The 27,216-nt window shown below is 41.6% G+C and overlaps 1 protein-coding gene across 2 annotated transcripts in view; it reads left to right on the forward strand.

Annotated features, from left to right (window-relative positions):
- The window catches only part of LOC118088169 (FRAS1-related extracellular matrix protein 1-like), a 110,583-nt gene that overhangs the window by 33,460 nt on the left and 49,907 nt on the right, over positions 1-27,216 (forward strand). For both annotated transcript variants that reach the window (XM_035121449.2, XM_035121448.2), the window contains exons 18-22: positions 5,257-5,442; positions 7,656-7,852; positions 14,470-14,695; positions 22,239-22,383; positions 23,685-23,826. In XM_035121449.2, coding sequence (XP_034977340.1) covers positions 5,257-5,442; positions 7,656-7,852; positions 14,470-14,695; positions 22,239-22,383; positions 23,685-23,826 — 896 coding nt within the window. The remainder of the gene's footprint in view (positions 1-5,256; positions 5,443-7,655; positions 7,853-14,469; positions 14,696-22,238; positions 22,384-23,684; positions 23,827-27,216) is intronic.

Here is a 27,216-nt window from a genome sequence, read left to right on the forward strand (position 1 = left end):
TTCAATTAAAAGCCAAGGAAAACAGTTTGAGGTGTGTGTGTAACTCACTCTCAAAACCTAAACTGAAGAAATCAGCTGTACCTCTCTCTCTTAAAGGTAAATATATGGGGAAGAAGCAATTGAGGATGCTGTTTGGAAATTAACCAGCCAAAAGAAAGAACACAAAAGAGGTCTTGGGAACACCTATCTAAAAGTAAAATAAAAATCGAAACCCTTTAGGATTTCCCACCCACTCCTGGTGATGTGGACCAATTGATACTGTACAAGAGCAAGAGACAGGTCTTGTGTAAAAGCCAGTCGGGAAGTATAAGAGGTTCTATTTCTCATGCTATGCTAATGAAGGGTTATTGGTTTCTTTGTTGTTGTTTAGTCATTTAGTCTTGTCCGACTCTTCGTGACCCCATGGACCACAGCACACCAGGCACTCCTGTCTTCTACTGCCTCCTGTAGTTTTGTCAAACTCATGTTGGTAGCTTCGAGAACACTGTCCAAACATCTCGTCCTCTGTCGTCCCCTTCTCCTTGTGCCCTCAATCTTTCCCAGCATCAGGGTCTTTTCCAGGGAGTCTTCTCTTCTCATGAGGTGGCCAAAGTATTGGAGCCTCAGCTTCAGGATCTGTCATTCCAGTGAGCACTCAGGGCTAATTTCCTTAAGAATGGATAGGTTTGATCTTCTTGCAGTCCATGGGACTCTCAAGAGTCTCCTCCATCACCAGAATTCAAAAGCATCAATTCTTCAGCGATCAGCCTTCTTTATGGTCCAGCTCTCACTTTCATACACCACTACTGGGAAAACCATAGCTTTAACTCTACGGACTTTTGTCGGCAATGTGATGTCTCTGCTTTTTAAGATGCTGTCTAGGTTTGTCATTGCTTTTCTCCCAAGAAGCAGGCTTCTTTTAATTTCATGACTGCTGTCACCACCTGCAGTGATCATGGAACCCGCATACAAAATTGCATATTGGGAGAAATTCACTATACAATGCTGGCAAATTTCCTGGATGGCTTCTTTTCCCGCAATGCAAATGGATATGGAATTGTGGATAACTGAAGTTTAGGGAAAAGAGACGTTAAGAGTAACTGAAAAGGACAGCTTTACCTATCTCTATTCCTTGGTGTGTAGAACTTCTACCCGACACATCCTCGGGGGCTGACTAGTTTTTCCTGGTTTCTGTCTTGGTGGCATAGAAATCCACAAAACTCTTGGGACTGAATGCAATGCTGCCTGCCAAAGTGGGGTTTTGCCGTGTTGGCTAAACCTTAGAAAATCAGGGTAAATGCAGCCCAAGATCATCATAGTGAGAATGACTCTGGTATGGTCTTAATGCAGTCTGAATATAATACTAAGCAAAATTAATTTTCACAATTAATTTATGCCCCATGTAATATGAATGCACTTTTCCCCCCAGTGCAGGCTGATGTGGGATTTTTGTACTTTGAATCCTAATCCATAACTAGATCTCCATCTGGATCTATTGCTAAACACAGATGTACAAAAACAAATGTTTGGCATTGGGTTTGCCTCTGAAAATCCAAGTACAAAATATTAGGGTCAGCATTTTACTGCCAAAGATGGATTTGGAGCATCCGAGTCTCTTTTGGATTACCAAAATGAAGTGTCACTGAAATTTCAGTATTTTAACCATCCATTTGAAGCTTCAGAAATTGAAACATGAAGCTGGCTAATAAATTACCAGAAAAAGATTCTTAATTGCAGACAGTGCTATTTTACTGTGACTTCATTTGTTGCTCAACATCTTGGATGGTTTAGTTCCTAGTATTTGAAAACAGACAGCATCTAAACCAAGTTTTTCCAGTTAGTAGTGGATGTATTATTCACAAAAGACAATACTTCATTCAACTAAGTATTTTGGATTGCATTAAATTTAGCCTGATGTCTAGAATATTTAAGTTCTTTGGCGTTGGGGAAGGAAGGAAGGACCAGCTTATTTCTGCTCCATTTCCCTTCTACATGTGTTCTCCCATCACATTTCTGCATTATTCTGTGAATTTTTAGAAATCTGGGAAAATGCAGTTAAATGCATATTTTGAAATGTGATTGATAATAATGTTCCAATCTGCACATTGTCAGACTGGTCTATGCAAAGATTGAATCCCTGCTTGGGAGTGACAACCAAACGCTAATGTTACCACCTCTTCTTGCCACCATAATGTGTGCTTGTCTCCTTAAACAAGGGAGCAAACTGTATAAAGAGCCACACATGCAGCTTTTGATCTGAGAGTGTAAATTTAGCTGTGCTATGATTGTGGCAAGTCTCTGGTGGTGGTGATTCTGAGAAAAGTCACAGGGAAAGGTTTATGACTTCAGCTCTGAACTAACGCATGATTTTATGTTGCTTTGCCCACCTATGTCAAATGGACAATGATCATTAGCACAGTATCCTGGAAAATGGGTCTCAAACTCAGCTCGCAAGAATCTTGGGCAGAAGCTTTCCCACCTGAGATCTCTAACTAGATCAAGCTAGGGTCTTGCATGTTTGTACGCTCGTACCTACACAGCATGATAGCTAGGAGGAAAGAAAGAAAGAAAGGCATTTCTAGGTTAAGATATAGCAATGTTGTTGTTTTTCCTGAGCTTCACACTGGTAAGGCACAATACAACTGAGACTGGAAATTCCATAGTTCCAATGGAAGGCTAGAACTTGGAGAAATTCAACTGGTGCGGAAGAATGAGCAAGGTCACTGGTGACACAGCTCCATTCCATCTGTGCAGGCTCCCTCTTAGCAGAAGGAATTCAGCAACATGATATTTGTAGCTTTATTCATTTACTCATTGCTTTCCAATTTCGTAGTTCTGGGTCGTTATTATCATTATTTTAAAAAGCAGGTTATTTACACGTGCTTAGCAATGAAATAAAGCTGCTCTTTCTTAACTAATTAAGGGCAACAGTCATTTAATAGAGAAATTAAATGCAATCCTGCCTCCATGACAGCAAGGCACGTAGCTATCATGCCTGTCTCCAGGGCAAGGCATTGTTTATTGTCTATAGCAGAAGATACTAGTGCTTGGCATGTGCCAAAAAAATTAGCTATCCCAAAAGTGGGCATGCAACTATAACTATAACTATTTATTTATTGGTAAATGAGCAAACTGAGGTGAGTGTTTGCTGAGCACTGAGGTCACATTGGTTCGTTGAATGAAACCTAGAAATGAAACCTTGCTACAATATATACAAGGCAAATCCGGAGTTATGGCGTATAATAATAATAATAATTTATTATTTATATCCTGCCCATCTGGTTTCCCCAGCCACTCTGGTTCACTGTGTGTATGTTGGTGTCAGGGTGGGAGTCTGGCACAGATCATCAATAACTCAGAAGGCATCAATGGACTTACGGTAACTCTTTATACAAAGGAATAAAAGCAGATCATGCCTAATAAGCACAGCAATTCTGTTCCTAGGAGGTCTTGCCCCAATGCAGAAGTTGCAAGAATTGAAGGTTCTTGCCTTCCGACAGTTCCCAAAGTCTCTTCCTCTCCCAGGTCCTTCTCAAGCAACCTGAGGCTTCTTTGCATGGTCTGTCTTTGCTCTATCCTCTTCATACCTCCGCAAGTTCTGGGAGACCAAGGAGGAGGGGAGCTGGTCAAAGCAGGAGGGGGAGACTCCCTGGCTTCTTCAGCAGTGCGCCTCATCTCTGCCTCTTGGCCCCACTCCTCTCCAGCCTCTGCTTCTGCCTCTGCCACCACCTCTTCCTGCTCACTAAACCATGTTATCTTTTCAGCTTCCCACACCTCTTCCTCTAGTCAGCTCCCTCTTCTCTCTGACCATGCATCATCATCCCACCACCAATCCCCTGGATTAGAGCCTTCTTCCCCTGGGGGTTCCCTTGTTTTCCATAAGCAACTAACTTGCCCATGACAGTGTTGGACTTGGAGAACTTGGTTCAGTTACTAGCCCTAGAATGTACATACAAGCTGCCATCTTTAAATGTCAGTTCAATGTCTGTTAAATAGGTTTAATGCTTGAGAGGGTGGTTGAGAGGATGAATGATCTAAAAAAGTGTTATTCATCCCAAGTCTATCAGGGACTGGACAGAGGAGGAATGGTGAAGGCCGCCTCCCCAACCTGACCCTTCCAGAGAAGAGGAAGACAGTATAGATTTACAACAGTGTTTTGTGGGAGGTCACAGTTCAGAGGCAGAAGCTGGAAAATGATGGGAGAGGAGCAAGAAGAATAAGAAACAACAGGGGAGCAACAGCTGATAGACGGTGTCTTTAGAAAGCATTCTCCCAGAACCTGGAGGGCATTGAAAGTAGGAGAGCAGAGAGCTCAGAGGCAGAAGGCACAGATCAGCCACCGTAGGGATGACGTATAATGGGAGAGACTGAGGGGGTGGGGTTTCACTCGGAGCAACACCATTACTCTAGGAAGCTGCATTTCAAAGCCTCTCTCTGTGAATATTGAATAAACAACATTGGTAAGATCTTCCTTTTCTTATCCATTTCTGGCAACCTGCCGTGGGATGTGTGTGTGTGTGGATCCTCTTGAAGCACAATATTTCCTACAAATTCATATTGCTTTAATAATTAAGTGTAAAGTAATGTACAAAGTATTTGTAAGACTCTGTCAGGCTTCAAAGGATTTATTTTGCATATGATGAATGCTTAAATTACAAAATATGGCTAACCTCCAACTTGACATTCCCCATTCCTGGCTCTTCACGACATCTTGTGCATTCCTTATGAGAAGCATTGTGTTTTCCTTGTGCAGATAACCTGGACAGATGACTTGCCAGATTCTGCTCTGCCTGTGGAGCTGTGTGTGGGGTGAGGTCATGGAAATTATAACATTGCCCCATACCTCCGACCCTGTGAGATAGCCAAATTTTACAAAGGGGAGTTTAAAGCAATTTAGCTGCATCATTGATTGCATCTATTTTGAACACCAAGATATATAAACACCATAGAAATTGATTAGAGGAGAATAGTTTGGATTATGCAAATATCAGTTGAACCCATGCTTTATAGCTTTCCACACCTGTCAGGCACTGTGAGAAGAATGACTGCTTAATGTTTGCTACCATCTAGAGATACACAGCAGCCCAATACTGCTGAGTAAGTTATCTTCAGCTGAAACTAGTGCTTTTCTCAGCAGCTACTGACTGGATCAATAGCCGATTATGTTGAGGTGCTAGACAGGCAGGCTGTGATGACTTAGCAGCCTCTTAGTTACGAAGGAACAAAGTAGAGTTGGGAATAGTGTGGATAACATTATTCTTCTGCCCTTTTTTCAAGGGGAGATGTTTGTGGTGGAAGAAGGGTCGTCAGCATGTGTCAGTTCAAAATATCTGGATGCCTCAGACGAAGACACAACTCCAGAGGAGCTAACTTTCTTCTTGGAAACTAGTCCTCAGTATGGATACTTGGAGAACATCCTTCCTACACCTGGACATGAGAAGAGCAATGCTGGAGTTAATATAAGTGAGTTACAGACTTGTTGATCTACTTCTGCCCTCCCCCTCCCCCAGCACTTAAGGGCATCAATTATGCATTGATATACCATGAAGGAGAAACTGATAAGTACAAGGTTAGACTCTCCCCCAGGCCCAAACACTAATATTGGGCCCAAAATATTATGCTAAATCTTTAGAGGGAGGGCAATATGGTTTTGGTATTCTTCATCAGCCCTGTAGATACATTCCAAAGTACTAAGGTTGCTTTGAAATGATTTCTAGGCTGTCGTCGCCTTTCTCTACATTTTCTTAAGCTTTTTTTTTTGGGGGGGAGATATATTTTAAGTGACTCTGGATATGAAGGAGCCTTTCAAAAAACACACCCCACTCCCTACCACAATAGATTTATATTCAAATGCTTCCCACCCCCATCTGTGCTACACTGATTCAGAAAGTTGACCCATGCTTAACCTCTTTGCACAAAATGCTCATATACAGGGTTAGGTAATGTATCGGAGAAGAACTTGGCACTTCCCTAGAATCTCCTATGTTTCCATAGAAAGTCGGACAACTGATTTCCCCTGCAGTTTCCCACTTCCATATATATGTTCTAAGTGTAGCAGAGCAAGTCTGTGTATTTGGTTCCACCTTCCCCTTTCCTCTCCATATACTTTAGAGAAGAGGGAGAGGGTAGTACATGGCAGAAGACTGCTACAGTGGCAGACTTGGGTGCTATGATGCCCTATGCGAAGCCAAATTTTGGTGCCTTCCCAAAGGATGAGTAAGGAGGGAGCCTGCTTTGGGGGGGGGAGGAGGTGTGAGGGCTCTGGCAGGGTCCTAGAGCCCCATCACCTCCTTCCCAAAGCTGGTAAAGCTCTAACTAGGCATACCTGGGCTTTGAGAAAACACCCCCTCAGCTCAGTGCCCAATGCACAGCCCTAAATCTGCCCCTCACTGCTATCAGCACAGTGGAAGCTTTCTGCAGGAACATTTCCTGCCCAGGATTTTGGGTCTTGATTACCAGAAGGAAATCACGAAACCCTTTGCAAAGTAAGGCATTTTATTTATTTACTTATTTATATGTGCATTTATATACTATTAAATCACAACACATCTCAAAGCAGTTTGCAACATTAAGCAGATAAAAATCATACAATAAAAGCATAAGAAGTTGGAAACAAATTTAAACAACCTAATTTTAGAAATAAGCATCAATATACTATTGTGGAGAGTGGACTCTTTATTACCTGCATAGGCCTGGAGGAATGGAAGGAGCCTGCTGGGAAAGGCAAGGAACTGGCAAGAACAGCTGATGTGTGAGCCCCAATTTGAGTTGGGCTTTGCCTGAAGGGGATTTGTATCCAAATCAAATTTGGCATATTGTATTATTTGTTTGTTACATTTATACCCAGCTCACCTCCAAGGACCTGAAGTTGATGTGCATAGTTCTCTGCCTCCTCTCCATATTTTCCTCACAACAACCCTGTGAGGTAGGTTAGGCTAAGAGGGAAGTGAGTGGCCCAAGGCCCAAGTTTAATGAGCTAGTGCAGGCATTCCCAAACTCAGCCCTTCAGCTGTTTTGGGACTACAATTTCCATCATCCCTAACCACTGGTCCTGTTAGCTAGGGAAGATGGGAGTTGTAGTCCCAAAACAGCTGGAGGGCCAAGTTTGGGGATGCCTGAGCTAGTGGGTTTTTGAACCCTGGTCTCCCAGCTCCTGGTCTGACACTCTAACCGCCACACTGCAGAAGAAACTTGAGAAGCCCCTTTCAAAATCCGCTCCATCTGTACATGGAGCAGAGTCTCTTCAGATGCTTCTGGGCTGTTAATATTTTGTGGGAGCAATTCAATCGCATACCAAAATGTTAGGTTTGTGTGCGTTTGAAGTAGAGTGAAGTGCTCTTTTACCCAACAAATCCACTTAGAAAACAAAAACTAAACTGGACTGAATAAACAGGTTGTCCAACGGAGCCCTCCCTTCCTCCCAGTCTTAATGGACAGGAAGATTAGATATGGCAAAAAGCTGTTTCCTTATGGATGCTGGACACCGGATAAATGCAGTAGAGTTCTTTGCTGTACATGCAAGATGATTTACGTGTATACTTAAAATATGAAATACGAGTTTGACAAGGAGTCAAGACTGGCCTTCACTTCTGTTGCATATACTCTCAGCAGTAAATGTGAAAAATAATAGAATGGATTTAATTCTCTGCTTTTAACACTTTGGCTCTCTCCAAAAGGTGTGTTCACTTTTCAGAGTCTCCAGGCTGGTTATATCAATTACGTTCAGTCAAAGCATGAGCATTTAGAACCCTCCTCTGATCACTTCATGGTGTCTGTTAGTGACGGCTTTCATAAATCTTTGGCAATGCCTTTCTACATCATCATCGATCCGGTAAATGATGAAATCCCAAGCCTGCAACTTAGGAACTTAACAGTAAGTCTGAGAACTTCTTCCATGGCAATTCTTTGGTTTCTGTAATCTATTTGCACAAAATGAAAGCCAGGTATAAAAACATGAGAGATATCAGACAATGTTATAATAGGCGGACCATGGAAGACAGCAATTCATTGGATGTGCCAGGTATATCACCTCTGTGCAGATGTACTCTGCCATCTGTCTTGAATGTATGTTTCATGAAAGCTATTGGAAGCAATGTAGAAAATACCATAGAATATGCCAAAAGGTTTCCAACGTATCTGTCATTTACTGGGCAAGGGGCTCTGCTCTCCAACCCCTCCACAATACACTTTACTTGCTGAATTGTCTGTCCAGTCAAGAAAACTCCCAGTTTCTCCCATTTATTTGTAGCCTCATTTTGCACCCATTTTCACATTTACTCCCATGTCTGTGCCTTCTTACTCCCTCCTTTTCTGCAACTCTCCTTTTGCGCAGACCATCTCCTGTATCCTCCTCTTCTGATACATTGTAACTGCTAAGCACTCTTTTTAACCTTCCACCCAATTATGTGTGGAATGTAATCCACTGAGAGCAGTCAAGTACAACATTCTTTGTTTTCCTAGAGTGGGCATGCAAGGGAATGTTTGGTCCACCAATCAAAACTTCCTGTTCCTCCTGACCTGGAGCATCCTTCCTTGCATGTGACTAGTGGGTGGGCGTGACCTTTCCAGATCTGGTAAAAGGGCAAGGCATGCTGCCACTCTTTCCTTTTCCATCTTCTTTTCGTCCTGCAAACTTCCTGGAATGAACTGCTGGCTGCCAGCCAATCAGTCCCCCAGATCATCTCCCTTATGGGATAAACCTGTTAGTATAAGTTTGTAATTTTAAGCCTAAAGCCTGCCTTCTGGGATCACACTGTGCTCTGCCTGATCGTGAGGAAACTTTCTTTTTCTTGCTTATGAATAAGACTGTGGTGTCTTTATTCTTTTAGGAGGGATTCAAGGGGTCCTACCGGGAAAATATTAGAACACATTTCAATCTGGACAAGCCAGATTGAATTGTGTATTGTCTTAAGAAACTCACACAAGTTTGCAACTAGTTTTCTGCTGTGTAAAGAGGAATGTAAACTCTGCTAAGTAAATAATCTGCTAGTGCAAGTTAGGAAGGATATTAATAAACAATATCCTCTCCTGCCACCCTGAACATTCCCACATTATGAAGACATCATCCCCTCCTATTCTGCAACCCCTTCCGTACCCTTGCTTTCATCTTCATCCCTACTCCTTCCTGGTTTACAACCTCCCTTTGCACTCCCCCATTTTCACCTTCACTCCCTTTTCCCTTCCTCCTTTCCCCAACTACTCCTTGCATACCGGCTACACCCTCCACTCCATTTCCTTCACTCTCTTATTCTGCAGCACCCTTTGAACATTCCCTCCCCTTTCCTTTCTTTCTTTATTCCATCCATCCTCCTTTCTTCAGATCCCCTTTGCACAGAGACTGCCTCAACCTCCTTTTCTCCCCCTCCTCTGTGTCTTCCTTATGCAGATATATGTTACTGCATCTTTAAGAAGAATAGGATCTTAAGAGTAATCCTGTACATATATTGGTGTTTGCTTGTTTTAATAAAATACCTTCTCTAAATTACTACATTGGGTAGAATTCTGCACCATGCTATGGTGAAGGTGGGTGAATTTACACACAGGGGGGAAATGCCATAAATAAATCAGAAATTACATCGTTACAACAAAAGAAAGAAAAAACCCTATGTAAAAATTGCATAGAAATTTCTTTTGCTCTCTGGCCCCATCTGGTGTTGCATATTTATAATGCATTCAAACATGGTTTTTTGACTAATGGAGCTGAGTCCGTTCTGGGGCCCTCTTTTACGGGACCGTCTCTCCTGGTATGCCCCGCAGAGGACATTAAGGTCCATGAATAATAATAGTTTAGAGGTCCCGGGCCCTAAGGAAGTCAGACCATCCTCCACCAGGGCCAGGGCCTTTTCAGTGATGGCTCCAACCTGGTGGAATGCTCTGTCCCATGAGACTAGGGCCATACAGGATTTAACCTCCTTCCACTGGGCCTGTAAGACAGAGCTATTTCGCCTGGCCTTTAATTTGAACTCAGCCTGATCTTTTATTTCCCTTCTCTTCCCCCCTCCCCTTTTTATGAAGATTACCCGCTCTGGGACCCCACAGCTAATTCTCCCCTGGCCTCCTCGCTGGCCCAAGTAGGACTAATTTAGCCAGCTAGCCCTGGTGACTATCTAATGTTTATTGGATGGATTTCCCCCAAATTGATTTTTGAACTTTGAATTTTATTGTTATTCATGCTTTTATATTGTATTTTATGCTGCTTTTATGTTGTATTACAATTAAGTGTTTTAAATTTGTTGTTAGCTGCCCTGAGCTTGGGTTTCTGAACCGGGAAGGACGGGGTATAAATAAAATTATTATTAATAATAATAATAATAATAATAATTTATTTAACAGTTTGCCAGACAGAGTGAGCCACTGCTCTTGCCCCTGGGGCATGCTGTTTATCACCTGGTTATCATGGTTTTTTAAATGAGGAGGCCATAGGAGGGGTGGGAGGGAGGAAATTATTGCACTCAAACTGGTGACTTGTTTAACTACCAGTGTCCTGTTATCCAGGACTTATAAGAGTACAATGTAGCCCTTCCCTTCCCTTCTGAAGCTAGTACCAGCAGGGGTACATGCAGCTCAGACTTGAGTAGGAAACAGAAAGGACAGGAAAAATTAAATGATTAATGACAAATTAGACAGGAAACATGCGGGGCGAGGGGAAGAATTAGGATAATGAAATCCTTGAAACGAAGCAGATTTATTTTTGATAGTGCAGCTGCAGATGCGATTTCTTAATCCTCTGTCTCCAGTAAGAGTGGACACCACCATAAACACTCCATATTTGCAGTGTGTGTGTGTGTTTCTTGTCGACTTCGCATGGCACAAAATAAAAGCTCAGTAAATATGGGCCTCCATATGTGGTTCTCAGCTGGTGTAAGTCCCTGAATGAGAAACATGTGAAGGGAGGAATTAATGCTGCACACATGGTGGCTGAACTTGAAAGCAATAGAAATTGCACCTGAGAATATTTTACACTGGGTTATGGAACGTTTGAAGATGAATAGGAGCTTGAACCCTCCTTAATGTATTGCATCGCTGGTGTTTCCAGGGGGCCAAGGGATTGTAAATGTGTGAGCTTGACACATGAGAGAGATAGCACTTCCTTCAAGTGAACAGCAAACTGCATCGGGCTTAAATAAAACCACTCACAGGAAGATGAAAAGAATTTGAAGAGAACGTATCTGGACAAACTCCTCCTGTCTCAGTGGTTGGACTGTTGTTTGGCTTTGACCTGGATCCAAAAAGAGCTTAGTACCTGCTACCTTGCAGCCTTTGTAAAGCTCAAAAGAGACCTACCTCACAGTTTATTGTAAGGATGAATGGGGACAGAATTATTTTTAAAAAACCAGTTAATTTATTAGAATTGAGAAATTGATGTATGTATAGTATAAACATTACAGTATATCATATTGTAATAATGGGGGGAAATGACCCTGGGTATCATTCTAAATTTGTTCGAAACATCTCATTTCTCCATAAACCTTTGTTGGGTTTGTGTGTGTGTGTGTGTGTGTGTGTGTAGAGTTTTGTATTATTAATTCATGTTACAATGTATATAAAGCAGAGAGAACAATTATAACAACAGACAAACATTAAAAGATGAAAAGCAAAACTATGAAATAGGCATGTAGAATGAGTAGTTGCACATGAGTTAAAATAAAACTCAGAGGCTATCAGCTTGAGGGTCTGATAAAGATAGTTCCAGATTCTCCAGGCTTTTTATGAGGGTTGTCTTAGAACAGATGGTTCTACTCTATATGTCATAATGGAATTCCAAATCCTATAAAAAGTATATGGAGGTTCTAGTCATTATTGAAATCTCAAATTAGGTGCAGTTTTCTTCTTTATACTCCACAAACCTTAGTTGCATTCGTAATTCATGGTTGGCTCAAACAACCCACATCATTTTTTTTCTTTTCAGAAAAGCAAGTGTGTCTCAGAGTTTTATCATCCCTCATATTTTGGATTTGTTTAAACTTCCAGTATTTATTGTATACAATTGTAGGTTCAATCTTCAAGTGGAAAGGTAGCACTCTTTAGCCTTCTTCGTGTTGTAAACCAATTTTCTTTCCTGGGATATTTATTGCTTCCAGAATCTGTTTTCGACATTTCTTTATTTCAAGAAAGGGGAATTTGTAGCCATCCATATGTTGAGGGGCTCCAACTCCCATCAGCCTCAGCCAGCTTGGCCAATGGTCAGGGGTGATGGAAGCCCCACCCCCTCGGGAGGCCCACAGATTTCCCAGCCTGTTTTTCTTCTTCACAATCCTAGCAACAAAGGGAAAAGCCCCCCCCCTTGCTTTAGAACATTTCCAAATCTGGGATCAATCTAGCTGGCTCATTATAGACAACTTCACTTGCGTCCTATACCAATGAGCCGTCATTTTAACATGATTTAACATCATTTTAACAGAGTGAAAGCAATGTGAGTCTGTTGCAACAAAAGCAGCGAAGAGTCCAGTAGCATCTTAAAGATTAAGGTAGCAGCATCCAGTCATGTTTTCTCTGCCAATGGAAGCCACCTGCCAATGCAGCAGCGGGAGAGGAAAAAGATTGTGACTCATCCTCCTTTCTGCAGTTGTCTATACACCCCAAATTTACTCCAGAGCTTGACTCTCCTGATCAGTTTTAGTGGTGAGAGGACAGTGGGAAGGATTGCTAAAAATGGCCTCCCTCCCCCCCTTTCCAAGGATGGTTGTCTTCCAGGGAACTGAACTGAATCACAGCCTAACAGATATATTATGGCATAAGCCTTTGATCCAGTTATAGTTGTTATTATTTAAATCAAAGCAGAGATGTATTTGTCCAAATTGTTCCACATATAATGCCACACATGTACATTGAGCTGTAAACTAGTTTGGGATCACCCGTACGTGCTGCTCTTCCCAGTTAGCGTTGCAGAAAGAAAGAAAGAAAGAAAGAAAGAAAGAAAGAAAAGCTGTACTTTCTAATGGAATTGAACCAACATACCAGATGAGAAATGTAACTAGGTATCTGAATTGTTTAGACACATTGGTTTGCTTCTTCATGACATGAAAGTAAACAATCTACAAATAGAGAAAAGAGACAGCTCCACACTCTGTACTATATGTTAGCTGAAGTGCAAAAAAACTGTGGTGGGACATATGCAGTATGGCTTCTTTTTAAACAAATGTGTGTGCATATGTTGGGGAGCAGGCAAGGTAATGCTTTGCCAGGAGTTTTCTTGTTTATCCTACAACTCTCTTGACGAAAGCAGAACTGGTGCAGACTAATTGGGGGTATTCCTATGGAGCCGTCCATTTGCAGAGTGGAAACATTAGAACGGAAATGAATGTGGGGTGGCGATGATGAGATTCTAAGTAATTTACCCTAAGTAATTTACCCTATATTCAAAACTGATTACTGCTATGCATGCACTGTAGTGTTGTTTTTGAGGCAGGTGGAACTACAGTGCCCTAGTATTGAGCTTGGATAGCTGATACCGTAGCATCCATCAAGAGAACTTAATTTAAGCAAATTCAAGATAAATCTCAAATGTGGACATTCAGTTGACTATTCATTTTCACATGGAATTGGAATGTTGATTGTCTGTTCAGTTTCAGGTGTTGCATGATACTTTCCTTTCATCTTTAAAACAGAGCCTCCTTATTTGTGATGCAAGTAATCTGCCAATGGGCAGGATTGCCAGTTAGCAAGTCTGGATGAAGCTGTTCCTCTTCAGGTCTTCCTGTCTGCATGCTACATTCGCTAAAGCCACTATATTAACAGGGAAATCGGGATGTGAGGGCGATCTGGCTGCGACGTCTGTCACCCCATTGATCGCCAGGGTTGATTCGGCTGATCTGGCTGGCTAGGCGGGTGTCCCCTTCCTCCCTCACCGCTCCATGTGCGTCCCTCCCGAAGCTGTGCGCTCGGTGGAAGAGGACGACCTTCCCAGATAGAAGGAGTGTACCGTTCTTCGGTCAAGGGTATACGATAGCTGCGCTCCCCTGCTGGAACCTCCAAACAAGCTCAAGGTCCATTTGTAGGAGAACGTAGGGTAGTCAAGCTTCCAAGACTCCAGACACATCCAAGTAAGGCGCTGCATGTGGCAGTTTGCCATTTTTAAAAACAACAACAGGGAAATCGCAGGGCAATAAGCCTAAAAGATATATGTCCAGATAAAAGAAATAACCAGTCTAGAAGCTAACTTCTTTTGGGGCACACTGACTGTTCCACATCTGAATACTAGCTGCTGCTTGCTCCCTGTGATATATTTGGTGTTGTATTAGAACTGAAATGCTTTAAAACAGGCATCCCCAAACTGCAGCCCTCCAGATGTTTTGGCCTACAACTCCCATGATCCCTAGCTAACAGGACCAGTGGTCAGGGATGATGGGAATTGTAGTCCAAAACATATGGAGGGCCGAAGTTAGGGTATGCCTGCTTTAAAAAGTAGGTTCGCTTAGCAAAGATTCTCTTGTTTCTTAATTCTGTAATTTTCAAAGTTTTTTCTTTTTTGAAATTCATGTTTTCCTCCAGGTAATGGAAGGTGACATTAAGGCAATGGGTCCTGGCACCATCAATGTTGAAGATTTTGACATCCCTCAAGATGTGCTGAGATTCTCTGTTGCTACTCCACCTCGCCATGGTGTGATACTAAATGGAATTTACGGCAGAGATACTGGACGTTACAAACAACTAAGCCCATCAGTACTCCATAAAGATTTGGAAATCCACAGCTTTACACTGGAAGAACTTAAACAAGGTTGGGGCATCATTTTATTGTCTGTCTTTGCAATAAAATGCAAAGAGTATGAAATGCACTTTCATAGTTTATACAGGGGTGTGTGTGTGTGTGTGTGTGTGTGTGTGTGTGTATGTATGTGTGTTGTACAGCTTGAAACAGATCTTGAGAGGGACAATGTATCTTTGTGAACTGTACACAAGAGAACAAATGATATTCACATATGGAAACACAGCCAGTAGGTTATAGGTCTACAGTTATATGACAGTATCTGAGCAAAGTAATACGGTAGCTAAACATGGCTTGCTCCATCATAAGGCAAAGTCAGTGATTGCCTGCCCCTATCCTTCCCCACTCCCGGTTTAAAAAGCACTTACAGTCCTCCTCAGACAAAACCCAAATGTAGCCTTTTTATTGGGTAATAATCTCTTTGGCACACACCATGGAGACTCGGTTGGTATGCCTACAGCTACAGAGACAGAGCAAAGCCAGCTCTGTGTCTTCCATTACTGCTTCAGTGTCACTGTCCCAGCATCCCATGCCCTACATCCTAGTTGGCTCTCCTAATCTGCATGTAGCAAGTTCATTTGTCTCTTATTTCCAAACTCTATGTGAATGCTGAGGAAAGGAAGCTGATTGAATACTCTCTTCCAATTCCAGTTGTGGGTCTCCAAAGTTGGTTAAAAAAAACAAAACTCCCCCTCTAGTAATACTGGAACTTGGTGAGGACGCCACCCATTTAAAACTAGGGCAACTCCAACAGGTAGATTGTGACCACTGGACATCTGAGGTAGATCACTGGTAGATCACTGGCTCAACATTTTTTTCCTGCACCCCCAAAAAATGGTGCTTTCCTTCTCCCTAAAAAAAGCTGAACAACTTTGACCCGAACCCCCCAAAATAGGGCTTTCCTTCCTAAAAAAAGCTCAACAACTTTGACTTGAACCCCCCACTGCCAGTTTATAACTCTGTGAGTAGATCGCAGTCTCTTGGGAGTTGGCCACTCCTGAAATATGTGATGGTCTATCAATGGGTATTAGCTATACTTGATTGTGAGATTGCTCATAGCCTTCCCTTCAGTATAAGGATTTGTTTAGGCTCAAAGTGCAGTCAGGGCTCCCAAACACTCTATCATTCATTTGTGGATGATCCAGTTTGTATTAAAAGGCAAATCTACCTAATCCACACCTCAGAAAACAATATGTGAACCAAAACACAGCCATCATTAAAAGTTGCACTTCTCAGAATTTTGCAATGCAGATCTCCAGCCAAGCACGGTGGTGCTACACAACACTACAAACGTGAGATGAAGATGATGGGTGCTCCAAACGCCGTAATAGGGTGCTCCAAGCACAGCAGCAGACAGAACAGTTCTTCCAAGATAATGAACTGTTTCAATGATAAATTTTCATCAGCAAATTAATAGTCCCCAAAGGTACATCAAATGGCCGTGAATCATCTATCATCAAAAGTGTAGTAAGAGAAAGGCTTTATAATACAGCATCTTTGTCTCCTCGCTTATTGTTGCTTCCTATTCTTTCATTGGGGAATAGGGTCATAGCTTGGTGGCAGAGGATCTGCTTTGCTTGCAGAAGACCCCAAGTTCAACCCCCAGCATCTCTAGGCAGGGCTGGAGAGTCCCCTGCCTGAAATCCTTCATAATCAATTCCAGTCAGAGCAAATCATGCTAAGCTAGAATAAACCAATGGTCTGACTCAGTACAAGACAGCTCCCCATGTATTGCAGGGATAACTGGAACTTTCTCAGTGGGCAAGTCCAGCTAAAATTGGAAGAACTCTAATAGAACTGTGGTTGCAGATAATACAGGTAGATGAAAAATTAAAAGGCAAAAGTAAATTTCTTATAAGTGAATATGGAACAGATGCAGTTGCAAAAACATCAGTATGACATATTCCGGTATGCTACTTATCACATGATGAATGGGGGCTCACATGGCTATTTGCCTAGAACAGCAAAAACAAAAACAAAATCTTGAGTGGGGAACAAGGACGACTAATTTATCAGGTGTTATGTAAGCATGGATGAGACTTGTAAATCTTTGAAGGAGAAAGAAATGAAATTATTTGTTTTGAATGTTTCACAATGATCAATTATAAGCTTCTCAGTTTGCTTTAGCAAGAAACTAGATTTATGTTGTATGAGCAACGGATGGCCTCTACTGGAAACCACAGTTCATTGCAGCACGTTGCTCTGAAAGAAAGAGATATAAAAATACCTGCACCATCTAGCCCTCTGTGATACTTAAAAAACAAAATGCAGAAAGCTCCTCCAGATGACCTGTGTGCAATGCGTATACATCCTCATTTGCTTATAGGGTTAGACTACGCCATTGCTCATTTGTTCTGATTTATTTGCAAGGAGGTTATACAATAATCATACATCCTGATTTGCCCATGGGGTCTTTAATCATTTGTTCATTCTACACATTTCAATGCATTTCCCTGTCACTTCCCTAACTGCAAAAGGCTTTAAAAAAGAAGAAGTGGATTTGTTGTAGGGCAACAGAATGCTTCAATCCTCTTTAATTATGCAAATCTAAATTTCCGGTACATGCTTGAAACACTCCAGCAAAATCCCGACAGTCTAGAGGTGACCACAGAGAGATGTTTGTTCTTTACCAAGAGTAACACTGACCTAAATGCTTGCCATGGCAAAAATTATATAAGACTTGAACCTTCATTTCCCCAGCACTAATACTCTATTTTCCTACTTGTTTGCATTAAGTTCTACAAACATTTCTGTGCAGATTGCACAGTATAATAATAATAATAATAATAATAATAATAATAATAATAATACCCTGCCTTTTTCCTTGGCAGGGACTCAGCTTACAGGTAAAAATACCGTAAAAAGGTAAAGGTAAATTGACCCCTCACCATTAGGTCCAGTCGTGACCGACTCTGGGGTTGCGGCACTCATCTCGCATTATTGGCCGAGGGAGCCGGCATATAGCTTCCAGGTCATGTGGCCAGCATGACAGAGCTGCTTCTGGCAAACCAGAACAGCACACGGAAATGCTGTTTACCTTCCCGCTGTAGCAGTACCTATTTATCCCCATTGTGGGGATTCAAACCGCCAACATTCTGATCGGCAAGCCCTAGGCTCAGTGGTTTAACTCACAGTGCCACCCGCGTCCCTATATACCGTAATGACTGCTAAATACGTAAATACCATAATGAAGGCTAAAAACATAGGGGGGAAATAATTAAACATAAAAACCCAATCAAACATAAATAGAATAACTTAACTCTTAAAATGTAATGTTTTATGCAACATATTGTTTAATATGAAAACAAATGAGAAATCCCAGCACATTTTGTGTTCCCATAATATTTCATCTTGAGCTGCGTCACACTGTCCAGTGACCAAAGCAAGTTGTGGCTCAAGTTTTTCCTGACCAAGAGAGCTTTCTGAAGAAAAGAAAGTTCATAGAATATTTGCTTGTCCTTTTGTGGTTAAAGATATGATCCTTTCTCTTGAAAAATAACAACAGACAAGCACATGTGAGCAAGAGACCCTAGCAGAGAGCTGGCATTTGAATGGTGCACTCAATGGCACCTCTGCTGCTAACAAAACTGCTCACAGAATCAGCTTAGGAACTAGAAACAGCAGGTCACATATCTCCTCATGTGCCATGAGCTTACCAAGTATAGCAACGAAGCAGTGCAGAGTGGATGAGCAGGACAGAGCTAGAGGCAATCTGGCATTCCAGAAAACCTAGCATTATTCTGGTTTTACATTGATATCATGTAGAAGGCCTAGGCTAGGTTTTAAAGAAGTTCAGCTAAGCATTAACAGTTGAACCAACAGTTATATAGAGATGACACCTGAAATGGTATGCAGCATGGTAAAAACAATATTTAAAACATCACTTATAGCAATATTAAAAAAGTCTCAGCTTTAACAGGTGCTCTGAGAACATCAGTAAGAAATAAGTTGTCTTCAGCCAGCCCCAAAGACCTTCTGATAAATCCAAGTTATAGGCAGCTAACAGAATCCCTATCAATACTGTGATAGTTAAGTAGGTGCTTGGTTAGAGTGCATTCTACAGTTTAGGGGTCACCAAACCCTGCCCTGAACTGTGTTAGCATGAGCCCAGAAAATCCATCTTGTCCCAGAATCCTGAGTGTCTCACTGCTACCTGCTCTATGTGCTTGTCAAAAGAAGAGGGGGACGTTTTAAACTGATCTATGGTGGATAAAAGCTACCATGTCAAGTGAGTGTCTCTTCAAAAGCTAAGAAAACATCACTCTTTCAGAATCTTGAAAAAACAGGCTGTCCCCCAATGATTTACTGCAGCTCCCATTTCTTAGTGTACAAAAACATACAAACTTACAGGTGGGGATCTAGAGTGCATGGGGAGTGCAGTCTAGAAATAAAAACCATTAAAACAAAAATATGACATGGAAGTCTTCACAAGTGCAGGAAACAATTGTGCAAGCTCTCCCCACCTCACATGTTTACATTAGCCCTATTTAGAATACTTGTATAGGGCTTACACACTCTCCCTCTTCCCTACTATATCACACTGGCTCTAATATTGAGCCATAGGAATAAGCAAGATATGAGTTGTCCCAGGCACTCATAGTATGGCTTCATGGTATCTGTATTTGCAATGCCCATGCATTTGATAAATGACAGCATTTAAACCAACGTTTTCCCTTTCTTTCTTGGCAGTGCTTTGACAGTCTTCTGTGATGGAGGAAATGAAAGCACTTAAAATATTTTAGTTCTGCATCAAGGAATAACATTAGTTATTCAGCTGACCTGATTGCTCCTAAAATATCTATATTTTAATACTCTTCCTTCAAATTCCACCTTATTTGCATTTTCTGAACATCTGTTCATCTGTTCATACATACAAGCTGCTTTGAAGTCATCCAGGATGCTCTGCAATTCTGTGGCTGTCTTAATCGAAATGATGTCCTTTTCCATAAAAAGTCTGGTTTTGTTTTCTGTATGAGCCCAAGAGGGAAAGTTGAGTTGCATAGAAGACCTTTTCAAAGAAACAAATAAGCCTTAAATGTTCATTTCACTTCCCACTGGTTGAGAACCTTGACCAACTCTGAGTGATTCACAGCTTTGCAGTACATAATTCATCCATTCATAACTTGGCAATTCATTATATTGATGTTTACACAACTAACTAGCTATGTAAACAGTGCCCAGTACCTTAGACACTTAAATATTCAATTAAAATAAAATAAAAATTGCAAACTGCAAATTTTGAATTAAGTGACCATATGTAAGCAGGCTGATAGCTGAATGCTGGAAATTTGGCAGACAGGACAGGCTCATAAATGCATGCTAGCAGCATTCTAAATAATTGAATACAAGAAATATTTTGACATATTCATAACTGTATGGCATTTATTAAAAATATGCCAACTTCTCTTTTGCATGATGCACTAATATTGCTAAGAGGATCTAGTGGGTGTCCTGAAATAAAAATTAGAACTGTGTGTGGCTAGGCTGGTCTAGATGTGCATCAGAATGAGATGGTAAAATACTGAAAGTAGTAGAATGGGCTATTGGCTGCAGGTGGGGAGTGGTGTTCTCCCTTTTAATATAGTAAGTTCTTTTTGTTTTGAACTAGCATCTAGAGTTAAGCAAGAGGGAGACTTTTTATTTTTTTAAAAATACAACAGTTTTTTATACTCTGCATTTTCCTTCCCCCCCCCCTGAAAAAATGCAGTTGTATCTCCTGATGTTTGACTAGAGTAACATATTGTTTTAACTCTAAAACACCAATAACTTTTCACATTTAGGACTGTAGCCCAAGCACATTTTCCAGATATGTTCTGTTACTGTTTTTGGACTCGGTAGGTGTGAGGGACAGAAGTTACAGGCAAGTCCCTCCCATCTTAAGTAGCAGCTCGTCACCCAGCGCGAGTGCTAGTGGAGAGGGAGATATCTCCAGCGGAGACTCAGGAAGTGGTGACCGAGGCTCAGGCAAGGTAGCGGAGCCCATGCCCAGTGTGGGAAGGGAAGTGGGAGGCAAGGGAAGAAGGCCAATCCCGCCGACCCCAGAATTGCGCAGGAAACGACGGGGGCGGAGATTCAGTATCCCTAGACTACTTTGCTGGAAGAAAACGCACGAATCTCCATTCGGAGGTTCTGACCCCTAACTGACAACATGTACATAGTACTGTTCTGCACTGTAAATAACCAGCACTAAATAAAAGAATGAAAAGACAACGCTTTGAGGAGTCGTTACTCTAGAGTAGCCGCTACCGCGCCTGTGACAGTAGGCTTTCATTGTTCATCTGTAAAATCTTTCATGCTACATACTCTGTACAAGGGGCCAAATTTAACCAAATTGTTGCACTAGCAGCACAACTCATCCCACTAGTGCAATGGGGCTTCCCCTTCTCCTAACCCCCATGAGCCCTCCATGCCTTCCCCGGTCTTCTTTGGGAGGGTCAAGAGAACCCCTAGAGTAGGTGGAGGATGTAGGAGATGGTTGCACCTGGCAAGCAGAAATCCTTGGGCTGAGTGTGGTGTAATGGTTAAGAGCGGTAGACTCATAATCTGGTGAACCGGGTTCACATCTCCATTCCTCCACATGCAGCTGCTGGGTGACCTTGGGCTAGTCACACTTCTCTGAAGTCTCTCAGCCTCACTCACCTCAGAGTGTTTGTTGTGGGGGAGGAAGGGAAAGGAGATTGTTAGCCGCTTTAAGACTCCTTAGGGCCGTGATAAAGTGGGATACCAAATCCAAACTCTTCTCTTCTTCTCCTTACTGCAACATTGAATTCCACCCAAAGTTAAAAATGGTTAAATGAGGGACCTGGGAAGCTGTCATAGCTTGCTGTAAGTATTCAGCTGAAAGAGCTTTGTATCCAAACTAAAACAGCCCCTAATTAAAAAATGGAAAGCCATGTGAGTTAGTGTTTGCATTTTCAATAACTCTTCACTCAATGACTTCAGTATTTAAAAGGACAGGAGGGAGCAGGATTTGTTATCAATAGAGGTGTATCTGAAGAAGTGTGCATGCACACGAAAGCTCATACCAAAATATAAACTTAGTTGGTCTTTAAGGTGCTACTGAAGGATTTTTTTTATTTTATCAATAGAGGGCATGAGATAACATAAACTCATGAAGTCCCATCTTCAAGTCGTGATTAAGGGTCACTTTACAGACTTATGGGGAAAAAATGCACCCCATAGTTTACATACATCAAAATGTATTGGTCAACTGCCCGATTAATTCTGGGTTCTATCCAGTTCAAGTTCTGATAATCCCAGCTGGCTGGCAATTCAGGGATTAAATGGGAAATAAATGATCTTAATGCCTCAAAAAGGCCATTTGGTGACATCAAGTTGTTTTTGGCAGTTCTGAAGTACCTTAATGGTATCCTGCTATGATTGTTTTGTTTGAAAGGAAAGAACACATGCAAGCTGCAGGATAACTTAATCAGTTCCTTAGAGTTTATGTAGCTTTGATACCCTAAATTCCATTTGGATGTTGCTTGTCTTTAGAATGTGGCACTTGACTGCTGTGTTCAAAATACTCCGTTGTCTCTGGTACTTTCTCCGATAGGACTGATGCTTATGTACATGCATGATGACACAGAAAGCCTAGAGGATAGTTTCACCGTTCAGCTGACAGATGGCAAGCACACAGTCCAAGGGACACTTTACATCTTCATCCTGCCAGTCAACGATGAAATCCCTCATCTTTCCAGGTTAGCTGTTGAAGTGACATTCTATGCAAAGTGACTTTAGGAGAGACAGGGGGGAAACATTTTATTTCTCTTTAATTGTTAACATGTTTGATGAATTGTTTATTGGCAAGAAGATGGATGCGTTGCTTGTCTCTTGGCAATTGTTAATTCTTTTCATTCTCGTTTCTTATGAAATTATGATCTTTTAATATAAATACTAAGGTCAGGATGCTGACATTAATTAATCCTCAACAAGTAGAACAAATGGGAAATATCAAAGCTGTGTTTCACGGATAAGAGGCTGGCCAGACACAACTACAGAGTGGGATTATGATGTCAGAATGGTTTGGAAGGAAGAGACCTGTTGCAATGTCTAAAAATCACTTTATGCTATGGCAGGTGAATCTCTGTGATGTAATGTGTAAGGGCAGTGCATGTACAAAACAGATATGGACCCACAGGGAGGACATTGAGTGTTGTGGCTAGAGTGTCTGACTAGGACCTGGGAGACCAGGGTTCAAATTGCGCTTGGCCATGAAGCTCACTAGGTAATGTTCAGCCTAAGCTACCTCACAGGGTTGTTGTAGGGATTAAATGAGAAAGGAAAGAACCATGTATGCCACCTTGAGCCCCTTGGGATATAAATGCAATAAAATATATTGTATTTAAGTAAATTAATGAATCAAAAATTTCGAAGAAAGCTGCCTTTACATCCGATCCAGCATATTATTTGTAGTAATTTAGTACTGGCACATAGGGAGATTTTGTTCATTTAAAAATGGCTAGGTATTTCAATGTTAGTTCCATAACAAAAGTGTGTTGTTGTAAAAATAAGTATGGGGTGTATCTTTGTTAGCCAGAACGAATTAACCATACCTGCCAACCCTATGGAATAGGCGAAAAGGACTAAAGGCTGATTAAGTTATCCTTCAGGAATGACTAATCAAACCCCAAACTGACAGCAAGGACAGGTGGGGTGGGGATGGGGTTACAATGCCAAAGAGGGGAAGTATGTTGCCACTTGACACATGAGATATTCATCCAGTGGAGGAGGCAGCAGCTCTGCTATATTAGGTGGGGCCTTATTTTTGTCTCTACCCTGCTGAATGAGGCGGAGAGGACTTCCTGCTTTTAATAGTAGGGGACATCTGAAATAGAGGGAGTGTCCCAGGGCTCTGCCAGACTTCCGCTTGTCCCAAGTAAGGGCAGTGTTGTACGTGAGGCAGAAATTACATTTATACTGCGTTTGAAAGATGATGCTGGATTCTGAATCGGCGTGTCTCCTCCCCCGCCCCATGCAATATTTATTTCTGACCTCTCAGGAACACAGGCTTGGAAGTTGAAGTTCACGAGAACAAAGTTATTTCCAGTGTGTCATTAGAAGTTGAAGACAAAGATTCTTTGAGGAATCAGCTCCATTATGTCATAAACAACAAGCCAAGATATGGACACCTGAAATTAAAGGTAACAATGATTCTCAGCGTTTTCCTCACACACAGCCCTGTCAACATGTGGTTGCGAACCATAGGCACAGTGAAGGTTGTGGGCTGTGTGTGCAAAATAGTACATACAATTTAGGAGGCAAGTATTGGGATCAGGCCACAACTATAATGATTACAGATGAAGCAGGTTTGATATAGGCATTGGGCATGTACCCAAAATTCAATCAGCCCCGCCTGCTGGTTGATGGACAGTTGGAGTTGACCAGTGTCAGTTAGGGGTGAGCCCGATGGCATGGACTGAAAACAAGAAAAAAGTGACCATTTGACACACAATATCATGTGCTATTTTATTAGTTTTATTTCCACGCGAAACATCTTATATGTGACACATGTGCATTTCTCTGTGCTGAGGAGCCATACTTGTCAGTAGTTCTGTGTCGAATATCCATTGCGGTGATAAATATTTGTGTTGCTATGTTGAAGATGCTTAAACTAAAGATAGACATAGCAGAACAGGATGGTAGTGTAGAAGTGTGAGACTTTCTCTCCTCTCCCTTTCTTAGTATGAAAGGCAAAAAGAAACTACGCACACGGTGTCTCTTAAGTTAACATATAATAATAGTGTCTGATACCATAAAAGCAGTTAGCCTTGTCTCTTTCTCTCCTTCCTGTTTATTTTCTGTCCTCAAAAAGGTCCTATATATTGATGACCTGTTCCGTTGCTCTTTGAGCCAACGCTCTGCAGCTATAGCAAAACGTTTTAACTGGCTTGTATATTGGCGTGCTAAACCACTAGGCTATAGTCTTCCTTTTATAATTAAGTAACTTGAGAAATCTGTTGGGATCAATAAATTTTGAGAACGCTTACATAAAACAGAATATAAAGTGGATAGTCTTGCCATCAGAAGCCCATAAAAGTCAGTCCCTTTATGTGACACCTCTACAAATGGCATTATGTCATTGCATAATATTAGTAGGAAACTAAGATTTTTGTGCAAAACCGTAAAATGTAATGAGTTTCACATAATCTACTCATATAAACGGAAAAAGAGCGAGAGCGGGCCTTTTTTGAAAGTGGACTTCCAGCTTTTTGGCATCCTGAAAACATAAGGAAATTTGGAAACTAGCTGAAAATAAAGATACGTTTCAGTAGTGGGAGGTTGATGTGATCTTTTTGCTTGGTGGAAACATGCACCTTGGCTGTTTTAACTGTTCAACTAGTGGTCTTAACTGGGGAAAGGGAATAGCAAAAAGATCTGAAAATGGAAAATAGAAATAGTGCCAAAAGGGTTTTATTCCTAACTGAGCTAAAGTACTGTGTGTTGGTTTTTTGTGATCTCTAATAATGGAAGCTAGAAAATCCTTGCAGATTCCTGCCCCCACCCCCTACTTTGGCATGAAGTCTTGCAACCAGGAATGGGAGATAAATTCAATTTGGCTCCTTTCGTAATGCGAACCTGCGTAATTTGCAGTCCCCGAATCGCACATACATCATTTTATTTGTGTGCCGCCTTTCCACAGCCAAAACCATGCTCAAGGTAGCTTACAACATAAAGAACTACAGGATTACAAACATAGAAAGTAGTCATAAACCATAAATAAAAGAAAAAAAGGACATGCCGAATTGAACTATTTCCACATAAATCATAAGATACAAAACAAAGATACAAGAAGTTAACATCTTAACAGCAAAAACCCACCACCAACAAAAAACCTTAAACAATACCCCAGCCCAAGATTCTGCTCAGATTTTGTAGCTGGAGTCAGTCAGAGCCCCACTCCCCCAGGTCAGGTGGGAAAAGGCCTGCAAGGCAGGGAATAGGTCTTCCAAGACTCAAAGCAATACATAAAACCGAAATGTAGCTAACTTTTGAAATATACATTTCTCCAAATTTAGCAATGCAGTTCTCCAGCCAACTATTGTGTACAAAATTGCACATATTAGGAGAAAGTGTGCTTAAAGCGCATGTATAAGTGAAAATAACATTTTTTAAACGAAAACTTTCTTTTAAAAAATTGCAAACTGATGCAGGAATGTGGAGAACTAGACTTAAAACTGAAAAAATGAAAGAAATGTAAATTGGCATTTTTGTCTATCCCTACTCAGGTTATGTCACATGCATTTAGTGTAAAGGTAAGAACTTTGTTAAAGATGCTAAAAAGATTTGTAGCAAGGCATAACCATTAACTGTGGGCTTGGAATGTGCTCAGAGCATAAAGTTCATGCTAAAGCACTTTTCTCTGGTCTTGGACAACAGCACTCAGCTTAAACTCTACACTTGTAGAGGGGTCCCTGTTAATAATAATAATAATAATATTTTTTTATTTATGCCATACCCATCTGGCTGGGTTTCCCCAGGCACTCTGGGTGGCTCCCAACAGATTAAAAACAAAACAAAACATTAAAAACTTCCCTAAACAGGGCTGCCTTCAGATGTCTTCTAAAAGTTAGATAGTTTATTTCCTTGACATCTGATGGGAGGGCGTTCCACAGGGAGGGTGCCACCACCAAGAAAGCCCTCTGCCTGGTTCCCTGTAACCTCACATCTTGCAGTGAGGGAACTGCCAGAAGGCCCTCGGAGCTGGACCTCAGTGCCCGGGCAAAACGAGAACACTGTCCAACCATCTCGTCCTCTGTCGTCCCCTTCTCCTAGTGCCCTCAATCTTTCCCAACATCAGGGTCTTTTCCAGGGAGTCTTCTCTTCTCATGAGGTGGCCAAAGTATTGGAGCCTCAGCTTCACGATGTGTCCTTCCAGTGAGCACTCAGGGCTGATTTCCTTCAGAATGGATCGGTTTGATCTTCTTGCAGTCCATGGGACTCTCAAGAGTCTCCTCCAGCACCAGAATTCAAAAGCATCAATTCTTCAGCGATCAGCCTTCTTCATGGTCCAGCTCTCACTTCCATACATCACTACTGGGAAAACCATAGCTTTAACTATACAGACCTTTGTCGGCAAGGTGATGTCTCTGCTTTTTAAGATGCTGTCTAGGTTTGTCATTGCTTTTCTCCCAAGAAGCAGGCGTCTTTTAATTTCGTGACTGCTGTCACCATCTGCAGTGATCAAGGAGCCCAAGAAAGTAAAATTTCTCACTGCCTCCATTTCTTCCCCTTCTATTTGCCAGGAGGTGATGGGACCAGTGGCCATGATCTTGGTTTTTTTGATGTTGAGCTTCAGACCATATTTTGCGCTATCCTCTTTCACCCTCATTCAAAGGTTCTTTAATTCCTCCTCGCTTTCTGCCATCAAGGTTGTGTCATCTGCATATCTGAGGTTGTTGATATTTCTTCCGGCAATCTTAATTCCGATTTGGGATTCATCTAGTCCAGCCTTTTGCATGATGAATTCTGCATATAAGTTAAATAAGCAGGGAGACAATATACAGCCTTGTTGTACTCCTTTCCCAATTTTG

Source organism: Zootoca vivipara, chromosome 7 (assembly GCF_963506605.1).
Source record: "Zootoca vivipara chromosome 7, rZooViv1.1, whole genome shotgun sequence".
In the NCBI taxonomy this organism is placed as follows: domain Eukaryota; kingdom Metazoa; phylum Chordata; class Lepidosauria; order Squamata; family Lacertidae; genus Zootoca; species Zootoca vivipara.